Source organism: Lepus europaeus, chromosome 23, assembly GCF_033115175.1.
Source record: "Lepus europaeus isolate LE1 chromosome 23, mLepTim1.pri, whole genome shotgun sequence".
NCBI lineage: Eukaryota > Metazoa > Chordata > Mammalia > Lagomorpha > Leporidae > Lepus > Lepus europaeus.
In genome coordinates, this window is record NC_084849.1 from 4,662,668 (window position 1) to 4,685,366 (window position 22,699).

General features: G+C 59.5%; 1 protein-coding gene across 3 annotated transcripts in view; it reads right to left on the minus strand.

Annotated features, from left to right (window-relative positions):
- The window catches only part of AACS (acetoacetyl-CoA synthetase), a 42,717-nt gene that overhangs the window by 14,362 nt on the left and 5,656 nt on the right, over positions 1-22,699 (minus strand). For 2 of the 3 annotated variants that reach the window (XM_062182552.1, XM_062182553.1), the window contains exons 3-10: positions 21,769-21,889; positions 17,629-17,742; positions 15,410-15,507; positions 9,315-9,429; positions 9,043-9,124; positions 8,057-8,204; positions 3,317-3,397; positions 65-189 (exon numbers count right to left, since the gene is read on the minus strand). In XM_062182552.1, the coding sequence (XP_062038536.1) occupies positions 65-189; positions 3,317-3,397; positions 8,057-8,204; positions 9,043-9,124; positions 9,315-9,429; positions 15,410-15,507; positions 17,629-17,742; positions 21,769-21,889 (884 nt within the window). The remainder of the gene's footprint in view (positions 1-64; positions 190-3,316; positions 3,398-8,056; positions 8,205-9,042; positions 9,125-9,314; positions 9,430-15,409; positions 15,508-17,628; positions 17,743-21,768; positions 21,890-22,699) is intronic. The other variant, XM_062182555.1, reaches the window with a different exon arrangement.

Sequence of the window (22,699 nt, forward strand, 5' to 3'; positions counted from 1 at the left end):
ACCTAGCGGCTTGGCCTAGAGAGCCAGCTCCATGGCGCCAAGGAGCAGCACAGCGGGTACCTACCCTATCCTGTCCACCAGGTCCCAGAGCACGCTGGGTGTCGGGACCAGCGGGGAGCCGTCGTACAGGACCACAGAGGCCCCTGTGGCAAGAGCTGACACCATCCAGTTCCACATCATCCAGCCGACCTGCAACGGAGGAGCACGGCTTGAACAGAGCTCCGCAGCTCCGCCGTCTGCCCAGGCTGCCAGCTTCCCAGGAAAACCACCGAAACCAAGCCGAAGACGGCAGTAACCGGAGCTCAGACACACGCCTGACCCGCAACGCCTCGGCAGGGGCGGACACGCACACATGAGGCCATGTCCAGGAACCTCTGCTGTGGTCCTGCTGGTGACAAGAGCCTGAAAACAACACAGACACTGCAGACATGAGGTCATGTGACACGTACACGCCATCAACACCACACACACGTGGTACACACATGATGACACTACAGATGTGTGGTACACACACACCGACACCATACCACACACATCAACACCACACATGCCTGGTACACACTAACCGATACCACACACATATAGTGCACACATTCCACCAACACCACACACACCTGGTACACACTCACTGACACCACACACACAAAGACACACATGCCAACATCACACACACGTGGTACACACTTGCTGACACACGTGGTACACACACACACTGACACCACACCACACACACAGGACACACACACCACCGACACCACACACTCCTGGTACACACTTGCCAACACCACGCACGTGTGGTACACACATGCTGACACCACACCACACACTTGGGACACACGTGCCACCAACACCACACATGCATGGTACACACCCACTGACACCACACACACAAGACACAGATGCCACCAATATCACACATACAAGATACACACATCAACACCACATACTCATGGTACATACTCACCAACACCACACATACAAGACACACACGGCACCGACACCACATGCGCATGGTACACACTCGCCATCACCACACACGCATGGTACACACTCGCCGTCACCACACACATGTGGTATGCACATGCCAGGAACACCATGCTCTGTGGGAACATCCACACACACCTCTGAGGACAGCACGGGCCCGCAGCAGGCACTCGGCAGGTCTGGGCTGATGGGGATGGGTCCCCAAGGCCCATCGCTGGCGAGACAACAAACAGGGTAAAGCAGCGCCACCTCCTGGTCCACAGCTCAGGGCAGAGCCGTGAACACACACCCAGGAAGTCACCAGCCTTTCCCCACGTGTGCTATTAATGCTGCTTAAAGTTTCACCATATGCAAGTAGACTTAAACTTTCATTTTAATTTTAAATTTCTTAATTTAAAAATGTTTTTAAAACTAAAAAGGTGGTACCACCCACTGACAACCATCCCCTCTCCCCAGGGAGAGTCTGTGGGTGGTTCTGGGAAGAAGCAAAGCCGATGAGACGGGCAGGAGGCGGCGTCAGCCGGAATCTGCCCTGGGGGGCAACAGCAGCACCCCCCATGGAACCCAGCACCCAGCACGGCAGGAAAGGCTGCGGCACAGGGCCTGGACGTGCTGGGGCTCAGCCCACTCCCTCCAGGGCGGACTCCGGGAGGGGGAGGGGCAGCACAGGAGGACGTGCCCTGTGCAGGTCCCGTGCACCCCGGGGAAGAACCTGGTGAGGAGCTCGCAGAACACAGACTACAGTGTGACACAGGTGGCCCCGTGCAGGACCTCAGTCGCCCACGGACCACACAAACCCAGTGTCCAGGCTGGGCGTCTCGCCCGTGGTTGATGCTGACATCTGATATTGGAGCACCTGGGTTCAGCTGCCAGCCCCATTCCTGACTCCAGCTTCCTACTAACGCAGACCTGGGGAGGCAGCAGGGACGGCCCCGCCCACACTAACCTCAGCCACGGCGGGCATTCAGGGAGTGAACCAGTGCAGGGAGATCTTCTTAAAAAGCTGGTTCACTCGTTCATCCATTTGAAAGGCAGAGTGACAAAGGGAGAGACATCTTCCATGCCCTGGCTCACTCTCCAGATGCTACAATGGCCAGGGCTGGGCCAGGCCAAAGCCAGAAGCCCAGAACTCTATCCAGGTCTCCTACAAGGGTGGCAGGGCCCCAAGGACTCGGGCCATCATCTCCTCCCTTTCCAATGCACCAGCAGGAAGCTGGATCAGAAGCAGAGCAGCCGGGACTGGAACCAGCGCTCCAATATGGGATGTTGCATCGCAAGCAGCAGCTTAACCACTGCACCACAGCTCTCACCCCTGGGTCTCTCTCTACCAATCAGTTTATACCCATTGCTCCTCTTCCCGAACCCCTCAAATAAACCAATCAATGAAAATGTAAAAATCACCAAGCACCTATCCCTGAGGCCCAGCCCAGGACACTGGCAGTCTCACCACGGCCAGGCTGCACGGTCTGCGGAACAGGCTTCAGCGTCCACATCCAAGAAGGCAACAGGAGCCCCGGGCAGCACAGTCACCCAAGACCCAGTCTGGGGCCAGAGCACTGGCAACAGCCACACCCAAGCTGCTCCTGAGGGTGGGTCAGAGGCAGGCGGGCTCCACGGAGCCGTGGCAGGATGCTTCCAGAAGAAGAGAAGCACCTTTGTGTAACACCCCTGTGTGCTGCCTCTGGCACGAAGCCCGGCCGAGTCCCGGGGCGCGTCCCGGGCTGTGTGCAGGATCCTCGGCAGCCCAGTGACGATGCTGTGCACACGTGGCCAAGCTGCACTTCCTGCCCGGATGGCTTCTGAGAAGGGACGCAGCATACCAAGGGCCCAGCTTCAGCAGTGCCCGCACCAATGCTCCACCCGCAGGGAAGGGGGCGGGGGCACAGGGCATGTCCCTATAGCTGGAAGACCCAAGTCGCTCGGCTCACACTGCCCAGCTCACAGCTGGGTACAGAGAGTGGCGCGGCCTCCCCCTGGTCCCATGTCAGGAGCAGGCCTGGGTCTGCACAGCCAGGACCCCAGGCATCAGGCATCAATCACCCAGGGCATGGTTGCCATAGAAACTCGGCACAGAAGCACCATCTGGGAAAGGCGGTGCTGGAATGGCCTGACGTTTGTGGTTTTGGGAAAAAGCCAATTTTGAGTTCTCCTCCGTGGGGTAAAACACGCTTCCTCTAACCCGACCTACGCGCTGGCCTTCCGGTGTTGCAAGGACAGGAAGCCACCAGCGCCCCACACTGAAGCAGCCCACAGGCACGCTCCACGCTGCAGCCGGGCAGGGCCTCCGCCACCTGCTGCCCCACCAGGCCGGGGCAGGGGCTGGGGCACTCACCGTGGTGTAGTAGAGGAGGACATCGCCACTCGTCATGTCGCCGTGAAGCATGTGTTCCTTCAGGTGCTGGATGAGGGTGCCCTGCGGGACACAGTGAGCGCCCCGTGAGCCCAGCACGTGCCACATCGCCCGGGATGAAGCACTCACAAATCCTTCCCAGGAGGCACACGGCGGGGCCCAGGGTGTGATGGGCCATCCCCCATGCCCTCTGCCACCTGACCCCAGCATCACCCATGACTCCGCCTCCCAACAGCTCTTGGGGCCTGCGCCCCTCGAGCACCACAGGGACCCACCAGCTCAGGCAGGAGAGCAGGGACCCTCACTGACAGGACGGAGGTGCCAGCCTCGCCCCGGGCCACGGGCTCCCCCTGCTGTGGGCAGGGAAAGGTGCGGGGTGGAGGACTAGAGCTCAGGGTCCATCTGCAGATCTTGGATCAGAATTCAAGGAACTTCAGTCCAGGGGACGAGATTTTTCATGCAACCAAAACGCCTCCTCAGGCCCTCCCACCTCCCACAGCACTTTCCATTACTTGACAGGCATCGTATGAGCCGGGTGCCCAGCTCCAAAGCACACACTATGGGAAGCCTTCCTCACTCCCTGCCCCACACACAGGCCCCTGGACGCCCCTGAGCATACACCTCCACCTCCATCTGCACCTGCACCTGCACACGGGGACGGACGCTGGGTCTCACTCAGCCCGCTGCTCTGGACCCTGCCTTTCCCACTGCAAGCTCTCCCTGGGGACAAGGAGCTCGCCCTTGGGGCTTTGCAGTCACAGTCTTGCACCACCCAGAGCCTGCTGGTTCTGCAGGGGCTCACGGGAGCAAGGGAAGCTCCCCATCACCAGGCTCAGTCCACCCAGAGCCAGCGGCCCCGGTACCAGTCAGATCACGCTCTAGGCCTCAGCTTTCCTATCTTGCTCAAGACCCTGGGGACACTGGGCCCGCAATGCGCAGCCACCACAGTGCCCTTCCCTGTGGTCCACAGTGTGAGCGGCTGGCTCAGGGCGAACTATCATGACTGTCATGACAGGGAACTATCATGGCTGCCAAGGTCCCTGCATTACCGCAGTCTTTACGATCCCATTGCCCACAGAAGTTTTCTCGAAAGCCAGGATGAGAGGATCCTCTTAAGAGCCCAGGTCCCATCCGTCAGATGCCCCAGCTAAGAGCCAGACCTCCTGACCCAGAGGCCGCCAGAATGCCACGTGGCACCCCAGCACCACACAGCCCATGGGCCACCCCAGGCCCTGCCCTCCACCGGGTGGGCCAGGCCTTTCCTCCTGGGGCCTGGGGCTGCCTTAAGGCCCTGAGGGCAGAGCCTTGGAGTCCCCGTGCAGGATGGATAGCCACGACACCGGGCCACGCCAGCTTCCGCACAAGGTCCTGGGACACACACTGTCCTCACACAGGGTGGGAGGGCAATGAGTCAGTTGATGGCCACTGGATCATTCCACGGTAAATCCCCTTAGAGGACAGACTAATTATACTCGCACTCTTGGCTTGTGGCAAACATCTGTCTCATTTCCTTTTCCGGGTAAAATTAGTTTTATGTATTTATTTATTATCTGGGAAGCAGAGAGAGAGAGAGCTCCCATCCACCATGGCCCACCATGGCCAAGACTGGACCAGGCTGAAGCTGAATGCCAAGAAGTAATCCAGGCCTCCCATGTGGGTGGCAGGGACCCAGGTATCGGGGCCCTCACCACTGCCCCAGATCTGCATTAGCAGGGAGCTAGAGGCAGGAGCCAGAGGAGGGAATCCAACCCAGGTGCTCCAAATCTGATGCAAACCTGGGTCTCAGCCACAAGGCCTAAGGCCGCTGGAGAAGCAAGCTCTCATCCCGAGCTGAATCTTCACACAGGTGGCCGGTGACAAGCACAGCTCACAAACCCACGAGCCTTCGGAACCCTCACTCACGCAGACACCAAGAGCAAACGCAGCTTTGCTTCCCCCTGAACCTTGGTGATGCAGCCAGCAGCTTTGCTCTCTCTGTACACAGGGTCCTAACCTGCACTCCCCTCTCTGCACATGGGGTCCTACCTAACCTGCTCATCCCACTCTCTCTGCACACGGGATCCCCACCTGCTCACTCCTCTCTCTCTCTCTGCACACGGGGTCCCCACCTCCTCACTCCTCTCTCTGCACACGGGGTCCCCACCTCCTCACTCCTCTCTCTCTGCACACGGGGTCCCCACCTCCTCACTCCTCTCTCTCTGCACACGGGGGTCCCCACCTGCTCACTCCTCTCTCTCTGCACACGGGGTCCCCACCTGTGCTCCCTTCCCTGGAGATGGGGAAGCTCTTTTGCCAGGGATCCTGTGGATTCTCCTCCCCTTACAAGCTAAGCCACCTGAGGCAGAGGCTGGGCCGTTAGATAAGGAGAGAGCCAGGCAGGAACCAGGTGAGAAGTGCAGATCTGGGGGAGGATTTAACCTGAGTCAGAAAGAAGCTTTGGCATCCAGTCCAGGGACAGACTGGGATCAGAGGCGGTAAAGCAATAGGAGACGAGAAGTGCCACACTTCCCAGCTTTACTCTGATAGGTGCCCCGTCCCATCACCGAGGAGCACACACTGTCACCTCCCTGGCATTCAAAGGTTCAAGCTGGTTCTGAAAGCCACATAACCCAGGCAATGATGGTCCCAGGGCTTGGGCCCTGCCACCCCTGTGGGAGACCCAGATGGAGCTCCAGACTACTAGCATCAGCCTGGCCCTGCCCCAGCCACTGTAGCCATGCGGGGAGTGCACCAGCAGACAGAAGACTCTCTCTGTCTCCCCCCTCACCCTGTCCTTCAAATGAACAAATAAATCCCTAAAAAGTAAAACAAAATAAAAGCCACATAAGCCGGTAGCTGTCCAATGCATAACCTGGACAAGGGCAGGACAAAGGGAGCCATTCTGTAGAACTGGGAGATAGGACTCGAAACACACAAATGCTGGGTGGCCCTCAGCACTGAGCCAGGACAGCGCTGGGGGTGTGTGTGTGTGCTAGTGTGTGCATGTGTGTCTCTGTGTGCACATGCAAGTGTGTCTGTGTCTGTGTGTCTGTCCGTGTGTGTCTGTGTGTCTGTATGTGTTTCTGTGTCTGTGTGTCTGTGTGTGTGTCTGTGTGTCTGTGTCTGTGCATGTATGTGTGTGTATGTGAGTGTGTGCATCTGTGTGTGCACATGCAAGCGAGTCTATCTGTGTCTGTGTCTGTGTGTCTGTGTGTGTCTGTGCACGTATGTGTGTGCATGTGAGTGTGTCTGTGTGTGTGTCTGTGTCCATGTGTGTCTGTGTCTGTGCACGTATGTGTGTGCATGTGAGTGTGTGTGTCTCTGTGTGTCTGTGTCTATGTGTGTCTGTGTGTATGTGTGTGCACGAGAGTGTGTGTATGTGTCTTCCTCTCTGTAACTCTGACTTTCAAATAAATAAAATAAATCTTTTAAAAAAAAAAAGACTCGGCTTAGGATGCCACATCCCACAGCAGAGTGCCTGGGTTTATACCCTGCCTCTGCTGACCAGCTTCCTGCTCTTGCGCACCCTGGAGATACCAGGTGATGGCTCAAGCGCCTGGGACCCCCGCCACCATCATGGGAGACCCAGATGGAGCTCCTGGCTCCTGGCTTCAGCCTGGCCCAGCCCTGGCTGTTGTGGGCATTTGGGGAGTGAACCAGCAGATGGAAGATCTCTCTCTGTATATCTTTTAGTCTGACTCTCTACCTTTCATATAAAAATACAGAAATAAATAAATACTTCTTGCAAAACGCCAATGCCATGAAGGCCAAGACAAGGCCCAGGAACTGCTCCAATCAAAAGACTTGGGGGGAGAGGTTGCAGCAGCTCCCCAGGGGCGTCCCTGGGAAATGGGCCACACCTGGAGACAGGTGCATCGGTGCTCACTCCGTGGGTGGGGACTGCACTAAGCCTGGGGAGCTGCGTGCGAAGCAGCAAGGGGAGAAAGACCAGCATAGCCCCAACCTCCTCTTCTGGGCATCTTGAAGAAACAAGGGTGTCTTGAAGAAAAGGAAAGAAAAAGGAGGGAGCATCAGTGGACGGCTCTAGCTAAAGAAGGCCACGGCTGCGGCTACTATTGTGGCTTTTCTGCAGGTCTCCTGTGTTCCACAGACGCTGGGAGAGGCTTCCTCCAAACCTCCTTGGAGACCCACAGGGGACAAGGGTCTGGTCCCCGCCCAGAGTCCCCACTGGCCCAACTCCTACCACAGGAAGAGCAGAATCTGCCACACGCCTAGACGGGCTTTTGTCGCCCTCCGCCGTGCTCTATTTCAGCCCCAGAGACGATCACTGTGCGGCCACACGCTCTGTCCCAGGCCACCGTGTGTCCTGCAAACCCACGCTTCCTAGGCCCTCCACACTGCCAGGCCCTTGCAGAATGGGGGATGCTGTGGGCACCACACTCCCACGGAGCCCCTTGCAGGCTAATAAACGCGTGTGCCTTGCTCTGCTGCTCAACCCCTGTTCCTCACTGCAGGGACCCCTGTGGGCAGAGGGACGGGACGCACCCTTCACCCGACAACACTTCCCAGAAATCCCCTCCCGCCCGTGCACCTTTATGGCTGAGGCTTCCTATTCGGATTCGCTCTTTCAAACACCACTCGCTGGGTCTGCCGTGCCCTGGGGAACCCTCCTGTCACCACGCTGCAGGCACCACCGCCGCCCCCCAGCTCCATGCCGCACTCCGGGGGATGGCGACAGTTTGACAGCGCAGCGTCCCCACCCCTGCCTGCTCCCCGACTCACCCCGGCAGAGTGGACCATGCACTTGGGCGCCCCCGTGGTGCCCGAGGAAAACATGATGAAGAGGGGGTGGCTGAAGGGTAGCTGCTCGAACTCCAGCTGGGGGGCTTGGTCGCCTGCCCCCGTGGCCAGGAAGTCCTCCAGAAACACGCTGCAACACAAACGGGGATGTGAGGGTGAGTGGTGGGGTATGCCCCCCACACACTGTCCCCGCTCCCCAGCGCACAAGCTGGGAGGGAGACAGGGACCAGAGGAGTCGCAGCACCAAGGGCTCCTCTCTGGGGGATCCTAGGTGCTCCCCCAGGGCATGGTGAGCTCACCCACAGTGACTAGGCTACCTCCAGCCACCAGAACCTAACTGGCAAGCACTTTGTCTGCGATGACCGCCCACAGAGAAGCCTCAGCCAGGTGGGCCTGACTGGGCGGCTCCCCACAGGGAAGAGATGGCGTGAGATGCCCGTCCTGCACTGGCACCACTTCAGTGACACAAATATCGATGGCCATGCAGTTTGCCATGTCCTGGGGTTTACAACAAGACAGGGACATGTGTCCAAGAACAAGGAAGACAACTCCTGGCTACTGGTGACCACCAGAGAAACCACCCCATCATGGCAGATAGGAGCAGCCGGGAGCCACCTGAGGGGTGACGTGGGCACCTTCACTACAGCAGAGCGGCCAGCTCTCAAGCCTGGGCACTTCCTGTCCCCCCTCTCAGCGGGCACACGGTCCATCAGGACTGTTATAGCCAATCCAGGCAGCTGGACGTGGCCCCACCCGAGCCCACCACAGCGAGGGGCCCCAGGCAGAAGAGTAAGGGTCCTAGGGCCTTGTCTGTTGTTCTGACATCACTGGCGGGGGCCGGGCGGGGGGGGGGGGGCACTTGCTCTGCAGGTGGACGGCACCCACCTATGAAACGATTTCACTAAATCTTCCTCCTCTCCCGACCCGCACCCTAGGAGGACCGCAGAGGCCTCTGCTGTGCCCAGTACCTGTTTGGAATCTTCGAGATGTCGATCTGCTCTCTGGCAGCCACGTAGGGAATCACCACCACTTTTTTCAAGTCTGGTAGCCCTGAGAGGAGGGGAGGAGGAAACGGGGGGTTACAGGACAAAGTACTGCACTGCCAGCACGCTTTACAAAAGGCAACAGGATCCCCAAGGGCCCCGACTACCACTGGCCGCATCCGAGAGCCGCAGTGGCTCGTGGGAGCTCCAGCACTGCACCTGCCGCCCGCGTGCACACCCTGGGGAGGGCCACGCACCTCTAACCACGCGCTGCAGCTTCTCCATGTGGCTGTGCTCCTTGCCGTTATAAACAACGGCCTCCACGGAGAACATGAGCTTCGGCTGAATCTGAGAAAACCGGTCCAGGACACCCTGCGAGTGGGAAGGTGGGCTCATCATGCGTCACACAAAAGGCAGAACGTCCAGCAGCCACTGGACCCTGTGCTCCAGCAGAGGCCGAGGCATCATCGGGATTATCAGGCCTGAGCCAGGGGTGCCCTGCGGCCCTGCCACCTGTGGCCGACAAGGAAAGCAACCACAGCACAGCTGGCAGCCAAGGGCGACAATCACGCCAAGAAATGCCCGAGGATTTACAGACACGGCCTAAAATACAACAGCTGTGTCGGCACCACCCAGAGCCCCGCCCAGGCGCTGCCCTGAGCTTGGCACGAGGAGTCACTCCTCTGATGCTCAGAGTGACCTCAACTCGGGGGCCGCGGAACCCCCAAACCCTGGGTCCCACGCCAAGGTGGTGGAAGACAGCAGCAGGTGTTTATGCCTACAGCTTGGGGCAGGCAGTGGAGCCACTACCGCTTAGTCCCCAGGCCACCGGGCTTGGGGTAAAGGTCTCACAGGCTGACGTCGGAGACAGGTGCGTGTGCAGCACCAGCGCAGGCCCTGCCTGCATGGCAGCGCCCAGGGCTCTGCTCTGATTGGCCAACAACGTCGTGTCCTTCTGGAGCTTTGCTAACAGCAAATGAGCTTCAGGCAGCCTGGGGCCAGGGGCAGGGTGGTGACCGTTTTCTCAGGGCCTGGGGCTCCTGGGGACCCTAGAGATGAGACTGAACACCATGACGCTGTCTACACAGGGACCGGGACCCTCAGAGCCAGTGACACGACTCCCTCAATTTAGTGAGTCCTTTTTAGTAAGAGGCTGGTTTGCAAAGAGACCTTAAGATAAAGGAGGGAGCCTGAGAGGCCTGGGAGAGCAGGGCCTGACGGGATCTAGTATCAACACCCAAGGCACCGGACGGAGCTCAGTTCCATAGGCACAACCATTGTTCCCATGCTGCAGATGAACAAACTGAGGCACGAAATTAGAAACCAAGACCAAGGACGAAAACACAATGTGTAACTTTGTAAACTACAGCTGTCAAAACCGCTCCATGAAGGGGCAGAGGGTGGGCAGGGCCAGGCCTCTCCCCCAACAGAGACAGCATGGAGCAGAACTGCAGGCCACACCAGCAAATCCTTGCAAACAGCAACAGCCTCTGTGGGAGCCCCACGGGAGCCACCACAGCCTGTGGGAGCCACCAGGAGCCATAGGAACCACAGCCTGTAGGAGCCACACGGGAGCCACCACAGCCTGTGGGAGCCACCAGGAGCCATAGGAACCACAGCCTGTGGGAGCCACACGGGAGCCACCACAGCCTGTGGGAGCCACACGGGAGCCACCACAGCCTGTGGGAGCCGCACGGGAGCCACCACAGCCTGTGGGAGCCGCACGGGAACCACCACAGCCTGTGGGAGCCGCACGGGAGCCACCACAGCCTGTGGGAGCCGCACGGGAGCCACCACAGCCTGTGGGAGCCGCACGGGAGCCACCACAGCCTGTGGGAGCCACCAGGAGTCACCACAGCCTGTGGGAGCCACACGGGAGCCACCACAGCCTGTGGGAGCCGCACGGGAGCCACCACAGCCTGTGGGAGCCACCAGGAGCCATAGGAACCACAGCCTGTGGGAACCACCACAGCCTGTGGGAGCCACACGGGAGCCACCAGAGCCTGTGGGAGCCACATGGGAACCACCTCAGCCTGTGGGAGCCACACGGGAGCCACCAGAGCCTGTGGGAGCCACATGGGAACCACCTCAGCCTGTGGGAGCCGCACGGGAGCCACCACAGCCTGTGGGAGCCACCAGGAGCCATAGGAACCACAGCCTGTGGGAACCACCACAGCCTGTGGGAGCCACACGGGAGCCACCAGAGCCTGTGGGAGCCACATGGGAACCACCTCAGCCTGTGGGAGTCACACGGGAGCCACCACAGCCTGTGGGAGTCACACGGGAGCCACCACAGCCTGTGGGAGCCGCACAGGAGCCACCACAGCCTGTGGGAGCCACACGGGAACCACCAGAGCCTGTGGGAGCCACACGGGAGCCACCACAGCCTGTGGGAGCCCCACGGGAGTCACCACAGCCTGTGGGAGCCACCAGGAGCCATAGGAACCACAGCCTGTGGGAGTCATGAGCCACCACAGCCTGTGGGAGTCACATGGGAGCCACCAGAGCCTGTGGGAGCCCCACGGGAGCCACCACAGCCTGTGGGAGCCACCAGGAGCCATAGGAACCACAGCTATGCCACACCTAGACCAGAGGGTGAAAGCCACTTGATTATCTTACAAGCTTTCAATAAACTCCAACACCTTTTCTATTCAAAGAGCTTAAATGAGCTGGAAAGGAAAGGAACTTCCTCTCTGGCACACCGGGGCAGGCCCACAGGCTGCGTAAGAGTGCCCTGCGAAGACGGGGGACACCAGCCCCACCACTCACAGCCGCCCCCAAAGCCCAGCTGAATGCGTGGATAGCAGGGCAGCCACTGCACCCTGCAGACAATGGGGAGGGCCACACAGCAAGTCCCTGAGAACCGCCCAGAAGCCCCTCGGCCACCCACAGCCTCAGCAGAGCAGACGGAGCAGGGCTGAGCCCCAGGAGCACGTGCTGAACACACGGAACGGGAACAGAAGGAGTGAGAACGTCGCTGAGGGGCAGTCCCCAGGGGACAGGGAAGCAGACACTCGCTGATCTGCTGTGGGGTGAGGCGGAGACAGCACAATGGGCAGCTGCTGCCTAGCACGGCTACAACGCCGAAGAGCAACGCCACGAGGAGGAGGAGCAGGGAGGGCAGGGCCCCGGCTTCCCCTGGCCTCCTGGCCTGGGAGGCCGGAACAGAGCACCGCCCTATAGATGAACGCTCACACCGGGTGTGCGGGTCTTGAGGCTTCCCCCACCAGAAACGAGGAGAGAGGGAGGGGATGCCAGGACGGTAACACAGGGACCTCTCCAGCCGCGTCCTGCAGGGGAATCTTTCCCCAGCACCTGCTCGGCCCGAGGAAAGCAGAGAGCAGCAGTGGCACTGTTACAGGAAGGCCCCCGTGCCCCTTTCTCTTTTTTAAAGACGTAAAAGACTAACTTCATAATCCCAGCTGCTCACTTCCCATCCAGCTCCCTGCTCATGCACCTGGGAAAGCAGTGGAAGATGGCCCCAGTGCTGGGGCCCCTGCACCCATGTGGGAGACCTGGAAGAAGCTTCTGGCTCCTGGTTTCAGCCTGGCCCAGCCCTGGCTGTTGTGGCCATTTGACGAGTGAACTAAGGGGTAGAAGAGATGGGAGCTGAGATGCCTGGGAGACTGAATCGGGGCGGGGGGAGACAAAACCTCAGGCTGAACCCCCAGAAAGCTACAGGGGTTCCTGGAACTGGGCACCAAGGACAAGTGGGTTCAGCCAGGAAGAAACAAAGGAGAGGCTATGCCAAGCAAGGGACCAACACAGCCCTGGGTGGGGGACGGTACAGGCACGGCCCTGGGCGGGGGGGACAGTGCAGGCATGGCCCTGGGCGGGGGACGGTGTAGGCACGGCCCTGGGCAGGGGGACAGTGTAGGCACGGCCCTGGGCGGGGGACGGTGCAGGCACGGCCCTGGGCGGGGGGGACAGTGCAGGCATGGCCCTGGGCGGGGGACGGTGTAGGCACGGCCCTGGGCAGGGGGACAGTGTAGGCACGGCCCTGGGAAGGGGGACAGTGTAGGCACGGCCCTGAACGGAGGGATGCCACAGACAGGCCCTGGGCGGGGGACGGTGCAGGCACGGCCCTGGGCGGGGGACGCCGCAGGCACGGCCCTGGTACAGGGAATGTAGCCCAGGGAAGGGAAGGATCAGACCTGCTGGGAAGCCTGACGCCCAGGAGCAGCTGGGAGGAGCCCTAGAAGGGGGCAGAGGACGTCCCGGGAAACCAGGCATCCACAAGAACAAGCCCAGTGCCCAAGCTCCAGGGAGAGGGCCCAGCCTGCCAAAAGGAAAAGCAAGGGGACCGACATGCAGGGTGGAGGTCTTGATGAGGCCGGGAGGCGGGGGACCCGAGAACAGAACATCCCCCCACCCTGCCCAGTGATGCCCCGAGCCCTGGAGCTGGGACACCGGCGGCAGCAGCAGGAGGGCGGCTGTGGAGGGCAGCAGGAAAGCACGGGGCCGCGGTGGAAGTCGGGGACAGCCGAGCTTGATCCCACGACTGATGCCCCAGCCCTCCCTGCCCCCTCGGGAGTGTCTCACAGCACGCACACTCAGGGACAGTCACGTGGGCAGGTGAATCCACCTGCAGGGAGGCCCCGCCCCCACCCAGAACTGCGGGAAGAGCAGAGCCGCGCTGACATCTAGTGGCCGCGACAGCAGGGCGCGCACCTGAGCAGCCTCAGGCAGCCTCAGCCACGGCCAGGATTCCAGAAACCCTGGGAAACCTAAAGCTGGGCAGGAACGCCAGCGCTGCCTATGCGCCAGAGCCCGGCCTGGCACTGGGCCCTCCTGACACAGGCAGAGCCCACTGGAAGGGAGCCGTGGGGTGGCCTCTCGTGGTGGCATCTGCTAGGGACCACGGCCCAGCTGGCTGCATGCCACTGGGCAGGCGGAACAGGCCAGGGGCCCACTCCCCAGCCCAGGCTACAGGCACCTCCGAGAGCCACAGAGCCTCAAAGCCGAGGAGCTGCGATTTAACTCCTGGAGCACCACCTCCCAACTCGTAACCTCAGCTCACCTAACCCTTCCCAACCCCGGGACGCCACGCGTGGACGCAGCTCTGAGCCCACAGAGCCCTGTGTCCTCGTGTCCTCTGAGGCCTTCCCTTCACTCCAGACAGCACAGCTCAGACCTGCTGAGGGACCCACAGGTGGCAGTGTCCTGGGGCCCCGACCTTACTGGACCCTCCCAAGCCGCCTGGACAGCCCCCAAAGAGGGCCCTGGGGCTGGGAGGGACCCCACTGACCGGGGTGGTCCTGGGGAGAGGGGGCCTGGGACAGGGTGCAGGAAGCTGCAGGAGACTCAGCATGGCCGCGTGCACAGAGAGCGGCGGGGCGACCCCCGCGTCCCGCACTCAGCAGCCCTCAGCCCGCCGCTGCTTCCCTCCTCTGGGCCTCAGCCTGGTTCCTCCTCGGCACGGTGTGTGGAAAACCCATGCCAAGTGGACAGGTGTTTCTGAGCTCCCTCGTGTGAAGGTTGCTGGCCTGTGGGCAAGCTCGCACATCAGCTACAGCACCCAGCAGTGCCAATGCCATGGCCGCAGCAGCGTTGACCCCCAGGTGCCAATCACCACAGACCACCTGGGATCGCTGGCCCCAGTGGGGAACCCACGGGCACTGAGGACATGTGCTGGGCCCAGGAGCACGCGCCAGGCCTCACAGGCCCATGCACAGGGCAGGGCCCGACCCAGAACAGGAACAACAGGCACCAAAGGGCAGTCAGGGACAGGGACACCCACATGCCCCCAGCAGCGCTCTGCCCTTGGCTCCAGATGGCCCCTGATGCCTGAGGCTCTGCTCTTGGCTGGGGAGGGAGAACGGGAAGGGTCTGCTGCTTCTTTGTCCATCTCACACTGGGCAGCTACAGTGGAGTCCGGTGCATGCCTCCTGGCCCTGCCTGGGCTGCTCTGGGCAGCCAGCCACACGCTAGGGTCCTGGGACACAGGGGCCGCCCTCCCGGCACACACCCAGCAGCACGGAGCATGCATCTGAAGGAAGGGAACAGCAGTGACCCAGGCGAGACGGCCAGGCCACGTCTGTGAGCAGCGCCGGAGCACGGACACTCAGGGAGTCTCACGTGGCTGAGGGAGACATGAGGATCGCTCTGGGCCTTAATGACGGCCAACAGCCACGCATGGCACCTGCCAGGGCATCAGGACTACGAGACGAAGGAGGGACCAGCCTGGCTGCAAACTCCACTCAACCCCTCTGGCTCTGCCTCCCGGAGCCTCGCACCCCAGCCCAGCGACACGGCAGCTGGGCGGGCCCTCATTTCCCCAGCCTGGAAACTCCACCTCCCCCACCAGGACACTCCCAGGCCCAGCAGCACCCTGGGCTGGTCCCCAACTCACGTTCACCCCGAAGTCTGGGGACGTGGAGCTCCAGATGGCACCGATACTCGCTGCAGCCAGCATGGCCTCCACAGCGTGCGCGCTGTTGGGCAAATAACCTGTGGAGAAGACACGAGTGCTGGCACAGCGAGCTCCCACAGGCGCATGGCAGGAGCCACGGCCAGTGGGGAGGCTGGGGGCTGCACATGGACCACTCAGGGCACATGGCCAGCGAGGACTCACCTGCCACTGGCCTGGCCTGGCCCTAGCGCCCCCTCCGACACCGTGCCCCATGGCCCTGCTCTGGGCCTGGCCTCGTCTCTCTGCACCCCCTACTCTCGGGGCTCTGGTCACCTCCACTCTCCCAGTGCTGCCGTCATTCTCAGCTCCCCCACCTCAGGGCCTTGGCACAGCTGTCCGCTCGGCCTGAACACATTCCCACACACGCAGCGCCTGCTCAACCCCCAGCTCCTCACACACGAAACCTCCAGAAGCCTTCTCCACGGCCTCCCGTGCCAGTCACCTGCCAAACATAGTGCTTTCTCCTTCACCAAACTGACCCTAACCGCACAGGCACAGCCTGCACCCTCTGCTTATTGTCTGGTTCCCCCGTGAGCGGAGGGACCGGGCCTGTCTCATCTGTCACCACTCTACCCTGCCCTGCGTGTCAGCTGTTTGCTGGTGGGCTGGCTGGCAGGAGTGAGGGCTGTGTGGACAGAAGATGGCAAACAGAGAGGCAGAAGGAGACGGGCAGGGGCAAGGAACACAGGAGCACAGAAAACATGAACGTGGATGGATGGCACAGGCTCAGGCCTCTGTCCTCAGACAGACCGTCATGGCAGGAAGCAGGTTGTTCCAAACACTGCAGGGGAAAGCGCTTGGGCACAAAGCAACAGGGAGCAGAAGGCCATGGCCAAACGCCTCACCTGGGCATGATGCAGCCCCGGACAGCCCCCTCCCCTGCCCCCGCTCGGCCCCAGCAGCCTGCACTTCCATTTCTTTCGGCTCACAGGCATGGCCCCTGCTAGGCCCCAGCACACGGGGCAGCCCGGGGGATGCACCGGCACCCGGCACGTGGCAGGCTGCAGCTGCAGCTGCTGCTGTGGTGCCGCGGCTCAGGTTTGGCTGTGTAAGCAGCAGTGTCTCAAAGGTGTCAGGCCCTGGAGCAGGGGATGGGTGGGGGAGGGCAGGGAAGGGCAACAAGGCCCTTTGGGATCAGGCCCAGTGCTGGCCCCAGCCCTGCTCACCACACCCTGCCCCACAGAGCTCCTGGGCCCCTGCAAACACCTCTCTCCCGCTGGCCACTAGGCCTTCGCATGGGCTGCTTCCACTGCCTGGACCACCCTGTCCCCCACAGCAGGGCTAGCTCCTAAATGCGCCTCCCTTAGTCCACCAACCAGCACTGACTCCGCACCCCTGACGCTCTTGGAACTGTGTCAGGCCCGGGGACAAAGCAAGGAGTGAAACACACCAGGGTGCTCGCCAGTGGTTTTCTGTCGCTGTCTTTGAGGGTTCCCTGTACAGCTAAAGTCCCAGGGGGCTGTGCAGGAGTCTACTCGGCTCCTCCTGTTGGAGTCGGAGCCCCTAGCTTGCTAAATGCCGGTTCAGTTTCTGTACTCTGGCTTGCTTGCGGGCCGGCTATAATGACATGATAGGCCTCATCCAGGACCAGCCAAGGAGGCTGGCCAGGTCCTTGAGAACAAAGAAAGTATGCTCCCCTGGAATGTATGACCTCCTGCCCCCCCACCAGCTCCCCTGGGATTTATGGCCCAATGCTTCCTGCCACTCCTCCCTGTGCCATCTCCTTTGTGTGGCCTTCCCGCCACATAACGTATATAATCTGTACGTTTAAATGAACCAATGAGCATGTTAGGTCCCAATACCTTGCCCTATAGAGAGTAAGAAGGTAACCTACGTAGGAGATGACCTGCACCCTTGTAAGTGTGAGGCTATAAAAACCTCTCTTATGCAAACGAGAGGGCCTTTTGCCTATGCACTGCGAAAGGGCTGTGTGTGTGTGTGTGGGTAGGGGGTCCCAGCCGGGAAAGGGCTGTGTGCGGGCAGGGGGTCCCAGCCGGCTGGTAACAAATAAACCGCTGCTTTTGCAGCGACTGTGCCTTGTGCATTGATTGGGAAATCTGGACACAACACTCCTTATTCCAAAGTCACCGCCCCCTTCCAGCAACTCATCCGGCCCTGGACTCCACCCCCACACCCTCCCAAGCACCAGAAACACCTACCGGCCACCCGGTCTCCTTTCTTCACCCCCATCTTCCTCATTGCTGCTGCAAACAAAGCCACCTGCTGCCGCAGCTCTTCAAAGGTCACCTTCATGATCTCCTCTCTGCCTTCCCCTGGGAACAGAGGACAGGTCATCCGCAGGGTCACCACGGGAACGCAGGCAGCACATGCATGCAGGGAGCCCACAGGCAAGACACGGGCGGCTCTGGTGCCCAGGAGAGGAACTCGGGAGCAGAATTCGCGGTGGAAGACATCCTATCAGGAGGGCTTTTATTATGACAAGACTTGGGTTCTGAAACAATGACAAAGCCACAAAGACAGAACAGGGCAGCCCCCTCCCTGCATCTGCTCCCCTAGGTCACCCTGTGTGTGATGGTAGTACAGCGTCCAAGCTGGGAGGCTAACACGGCCACACCTGCCTCCTGTGACCACAGTCAAGGCACAGGACGTCTCCAGCAGCACAAAGACCTCCAGTCACCATCCCATCACCGCCACGCCCAGCAACCACCAAGCTCCGCTCTCCGCTCTCCGTAGCCTCCAGCGGGGCTCGCTTGAGCTAAGGCACGCCTCAGTAACTCTCTCTCTAACCGCACAGTCCTACTCCGCTCTGGCTTGCTTTTGAGCACTTTTAGGATCCCAAAGGTATTGAAAACTCATGGAAGACAACTTTGACAAGCATAAGAAAAACACAATAAAGTGAACAACCTCACTAGTGACCAAAGAGACAGACATTGCAGCAGTGAGACACCGTTCTCAGGAGACAGATGGTAAGGGCGGACGAGGACGGCGTGGTGCCAGCGCCCACGGCAGCCCCCAGGACCCCGGCCTGGGCCTCCCACTCTCACACAGCCCCTGGGTGACACTGGAAATGACAGAGCGCCTTCTGAGCATTGGCCAAAAATACACACTGAACCTGCCACGTGGCTCTCTCTAGGGGAAGCCAGCTGCTGCACCAGGACACCGGCAGCCCAGGGTGCACGTGGTGCGACCCAGCCGTGTGGCGCCCTGTTCTGCCTGGGAAGCCCCCAGCCTCAGTCAGATCTTGGGCTGACAGCAAGCCCAGCACAGGGCTTCCTGAGAGACCACCCAGCCAGGCTGCTTCTCAGGGTGTGAGCAGGGTACTGCCTGTGGTGTTGAGCCACAGCATGAGGGCACTAACGCAAACAAGGCCCCTGCTGGGATGGTGTGAGAGAACCACCTGCGCGTGCTGCTCTTCCGACCACACCCCAGATGCAAACGTGTCTCCTGCATGCTGACCGCCTCCGGATCTGTAACACGCAATCTCCCGCTTCCAGGGTGAGCACCCTAATCCCTGCGCTGCGACCCAGGCTTCTTCCCCTTCGCTGCCGCGCACGCCTGCTTGTCACTTCTGCAGCGGCCTCTGCTCCCCTCTCCTGGGTCCCCACCCACACCACGTGCCCTCCTCCAAGAAGGCTCGGGACCTTGAACTCGGCTCTTCAAAGCTCAAGCATGCAGCGCAGGCAGCTGTCCACCAGCTTTGCCACGAAGGGCTAATGCAGGTGGGCTGGCAGCACCGGGTTCAAGTCCCAGCTGCTCCACTTCAATCCAGCTCCCTGCCTGGGAAAGCAACAAAAACCGGCCAAGTGCTTGGGCCCCTGAACCCACGTGGGAGAATTCTGGAGACCCAAATGGAATTCTGGTTCCTGGCTTTGGCCTGGCCCAGCCCCAGCTGATGGGGGCAGCTGGGAAGTGAATCAGCAGGTGGACGGTGTATCTATCTATCTACCTCTCTCTCTGTGTCTCCCCCTCCATCACTCTCCCTTTCAAATAAATAAATTTTTTTTCCAACAATGCAAGGCCTGAGTTGTGAACACAGAAGGTTCAGCACCTCTGCCATTCGAGTGGGCCTCCCAACAACATCATAAAACATTCCGTTTCCAAAGTGGGTCCAGAGGCTGGCACCTTGGCATAGTGGGTAAAGCCGCCACTTACAGTGGCAGCATCCCTATATGGGCACTGGTTCAAGTCCTGGCTGCTCCATTTCCAATCCAGCTCTCTGCTGTAGCCTGGGAAGGCAGCAGAAGGTGGCCCAAGTCCTTGGGCCCCTGCACGCACATGGGAGACCCAGAGGAAGCTCCTGGCTTCCGGCTTCGGATCAGCACAGCACTGGATATTGTGACCATCTTGGGAGTGAACCAGCATATGGGAGACCTCTCTCTCTGCCTCTGCCTCTCTGTAACTCTGCCTTTCAAATAAATAAATCTCTTAAAAAAAAAAAAAAGTGGGTACAGTTCCATTACTCAGAGGCCAACAGCTCAGCCACCTAGAGATTCCTGTACGTGAGATGCCTCAAATACTAACAATACTAAAGTCAATGTCACTTTTTAACATAATTACTGTGTAATAAATGTTCAGCTTTAGCAAAAACTCAATTAGCGAGCTAACCACATTAGCTCCTTATTAAGAAAAACCCTAGGGGCTGGAGCTGTGGCGCAGCGGGTTAAAGCCCTGTTCTGAAGTGCCGGCATCCCACGTGGGCACCAGTTCTAGTCCCAGCTGCTCCTCTTCCGATAAATCTCCCTGCCATGGCCTGGGAAACCAGTAGAAGATGGCCCAAGTCCTTGGGCCCCTGCACCCACATGGGAGACCCGGAAGAAGCTCCTGGCTCCTGGCTTCAGATCAGCGCAGCTCCAGCCATTGCAGCCTTCTGGGGAGTGAACCAGCGGACGGAAGACCTGTCTCTCTCTGTCTCTACCTCTCTGTAACTCTTTCAAATAAATAAAATAAATCTTTTTTAAAAAAGTATATTTAAGCATTTCCTTTATATCATCAAAGCTGCTTAACACAGGGCCAGCGCTGTGACTTGGCTGGTTAGGCTGCTGTCTGCAACACCAGCATCCCACGTGGGTGCCAGTTCAAGCCCTAGCTGTTCCACATTGATCCAGCTCTCTGCTAATGTACTTGGAAGGGCAGCAGAAGATGACCCAAGTATTTGGGCCCCTGCACCCATGGATGGAGTTCCAGGCTCTTGGTTTTGGCCTGGCCCAGCCCAGGCCCTTGCAGCCATTTGGGAAATGAAGGCTTCCCTCCTTCTCTCTCTCTCTCTCTCTCTCTCTCTCTCTCTGTAACTCTGCCTTTCAAATAAATAAATAAATATTTTTTAAAAAGAAAGAAAGAAAAGAAACTGCTTAATACATAAACTGGAATATTCTTTTATTTAAGTTTTATGTATCTTGTTTGAAAAACAAATAACAAAAACATAGGGAGAGACACAGAGAGAGACCTACCATCTGCTGGTTCATTCCCCAAACACCTACAGCAGCCAGGGCTGGGCCAGCCCGAAGCCAGGAACACCATCCGGGTCTCCCACATGAGTGGAAAGGACAGTCCTCGGCTGCCTCCCAGGCACGTTAGCAGGAAGCTGGATCAGAAAGAGGGTAGCCAGAACTCCAACCAGGATCCTGATATGGGCTGCAGGCATCCCAATACGCTGCTTAACCTGCCGTGCCATAGCACCCACCTCTGGAATGTTCTTCACACTTCCTTTTAGAAGGAGAAGCCAGGGCCAGTGTTGTGGCACAATGGGTTAAACCAACACCTGTGACACCAGCATCTCAGGAGAGCCGGCTTGAGTCCTGGCAACTGCGCTTCTGATCCAGCTCCCTGCTAATACAGCAGAAGACAGGGTGAGTCCTTGGGCCCCTGACACCCATGTGGGAGACCAGAATGGAGCTCCAGGCTCCTGGCTTTGACATGGATGAGACTGGCTGTGGCAATCATCTGGGGAGTGAAGCAGTGGACGGAAGACCTCTCTCTCTCTCTCTCTCTCTCTCTCTCTCTCTCTGCTCCTCCTCTGTATAACTCTTTCAAATAAATACGTAAATCTTACAAAATAAATAGATAAATATAGTGGGGGGAGAGAGCCCAATGCGTAGCGATTCTGGCCACAGTTCCATCACTAACCCAAGTGAGTCCTTAACATTAAGTGTCCCCATTTCTCCCATGACACAGGGCCACACAGCTGAGAACAAAGCCAACAGAAGTCCTCATGGTGTCGGGAGGGCATGGGGCCACCCACAGGGTGTGTGGGCGGGCCCCCAGGAGGCAGGACCCCTCAGGAGGCGGGAGCCCCCCCCACACACACACACACACACACGACGCCTGCACACAGGACTCACTGGCCACGTAGAGGGCGACCCTGTCATTCTCCATGTGTCGCAGCAGGTTTTCCGCGTAGTTGAGACGACTGCCGCGGAACCACTCGGGGATGTCCGCGATCCCTTTCGACGCGTCCACAACCTACAGGGGGTGACAGCAAACCAAGAACGCACGCCTGGGATCGGCAGCGTGAAAGAATACAAGGATCACGCCACCCAGGAAGCCGCTGCCTCGCTGGCCCAAAGCCCAGTCAACTCCTCCCACACGCTGAACTGGAAACCTGCCCAAAGGCTGGAACCCCAGCACGCAGTTACGCTTCTCCGGCAACCTCCTCTCTCCACAATCGCTCACCAAGCACCCATCTTAGGGAAGATGCTGGAGACAAAGGAAACAGAGCCTGCGGTGAGCCAGGCCCTGCCCTCCCCGGCCAGGCGAGCGCTGGAGCCCCCGCCTCTGCTGTCTTCCTCGGGGAATGGGGTGAGCCAGGCCCTGCCCTCCCCGGCCGGACGAGCGCTGGAGCCCCCGCCTCTGCTGTCTTCCGCGGGGAATGGGGTGAGCCAGGCCCTGCCCTCCCCGGCCAGGCGAGCGCTGGAGCCCCCGCCTCTGCTGTCTTCCTGGGGAGCCGGGATTTTTTTTCTTGGCCAAGTGCAGACAGATGAACCTTCCAGGATGGTGTGTCCCCAAAAGAGGATCGCAGAGCACAGGGCTCTGAATACAGGCTTCCCTTTCCTCAGGCACGGCTTGATCAGCCATGTAAGAGTTGAAAAGCACTCAAAACTCCAGTTTAAAACAATAATGGAAGCACAAATGGTTTTAAAACTACAGCAACATACACGTACTTAACACCACCGAACTGCACATGAAACAGTTAAGACAGCAAGTTATATGCTATGTGTGTTTTATCACAATTAAGTATTTTTTAACTTAAAAAAAATACAGCTATGCCCTACT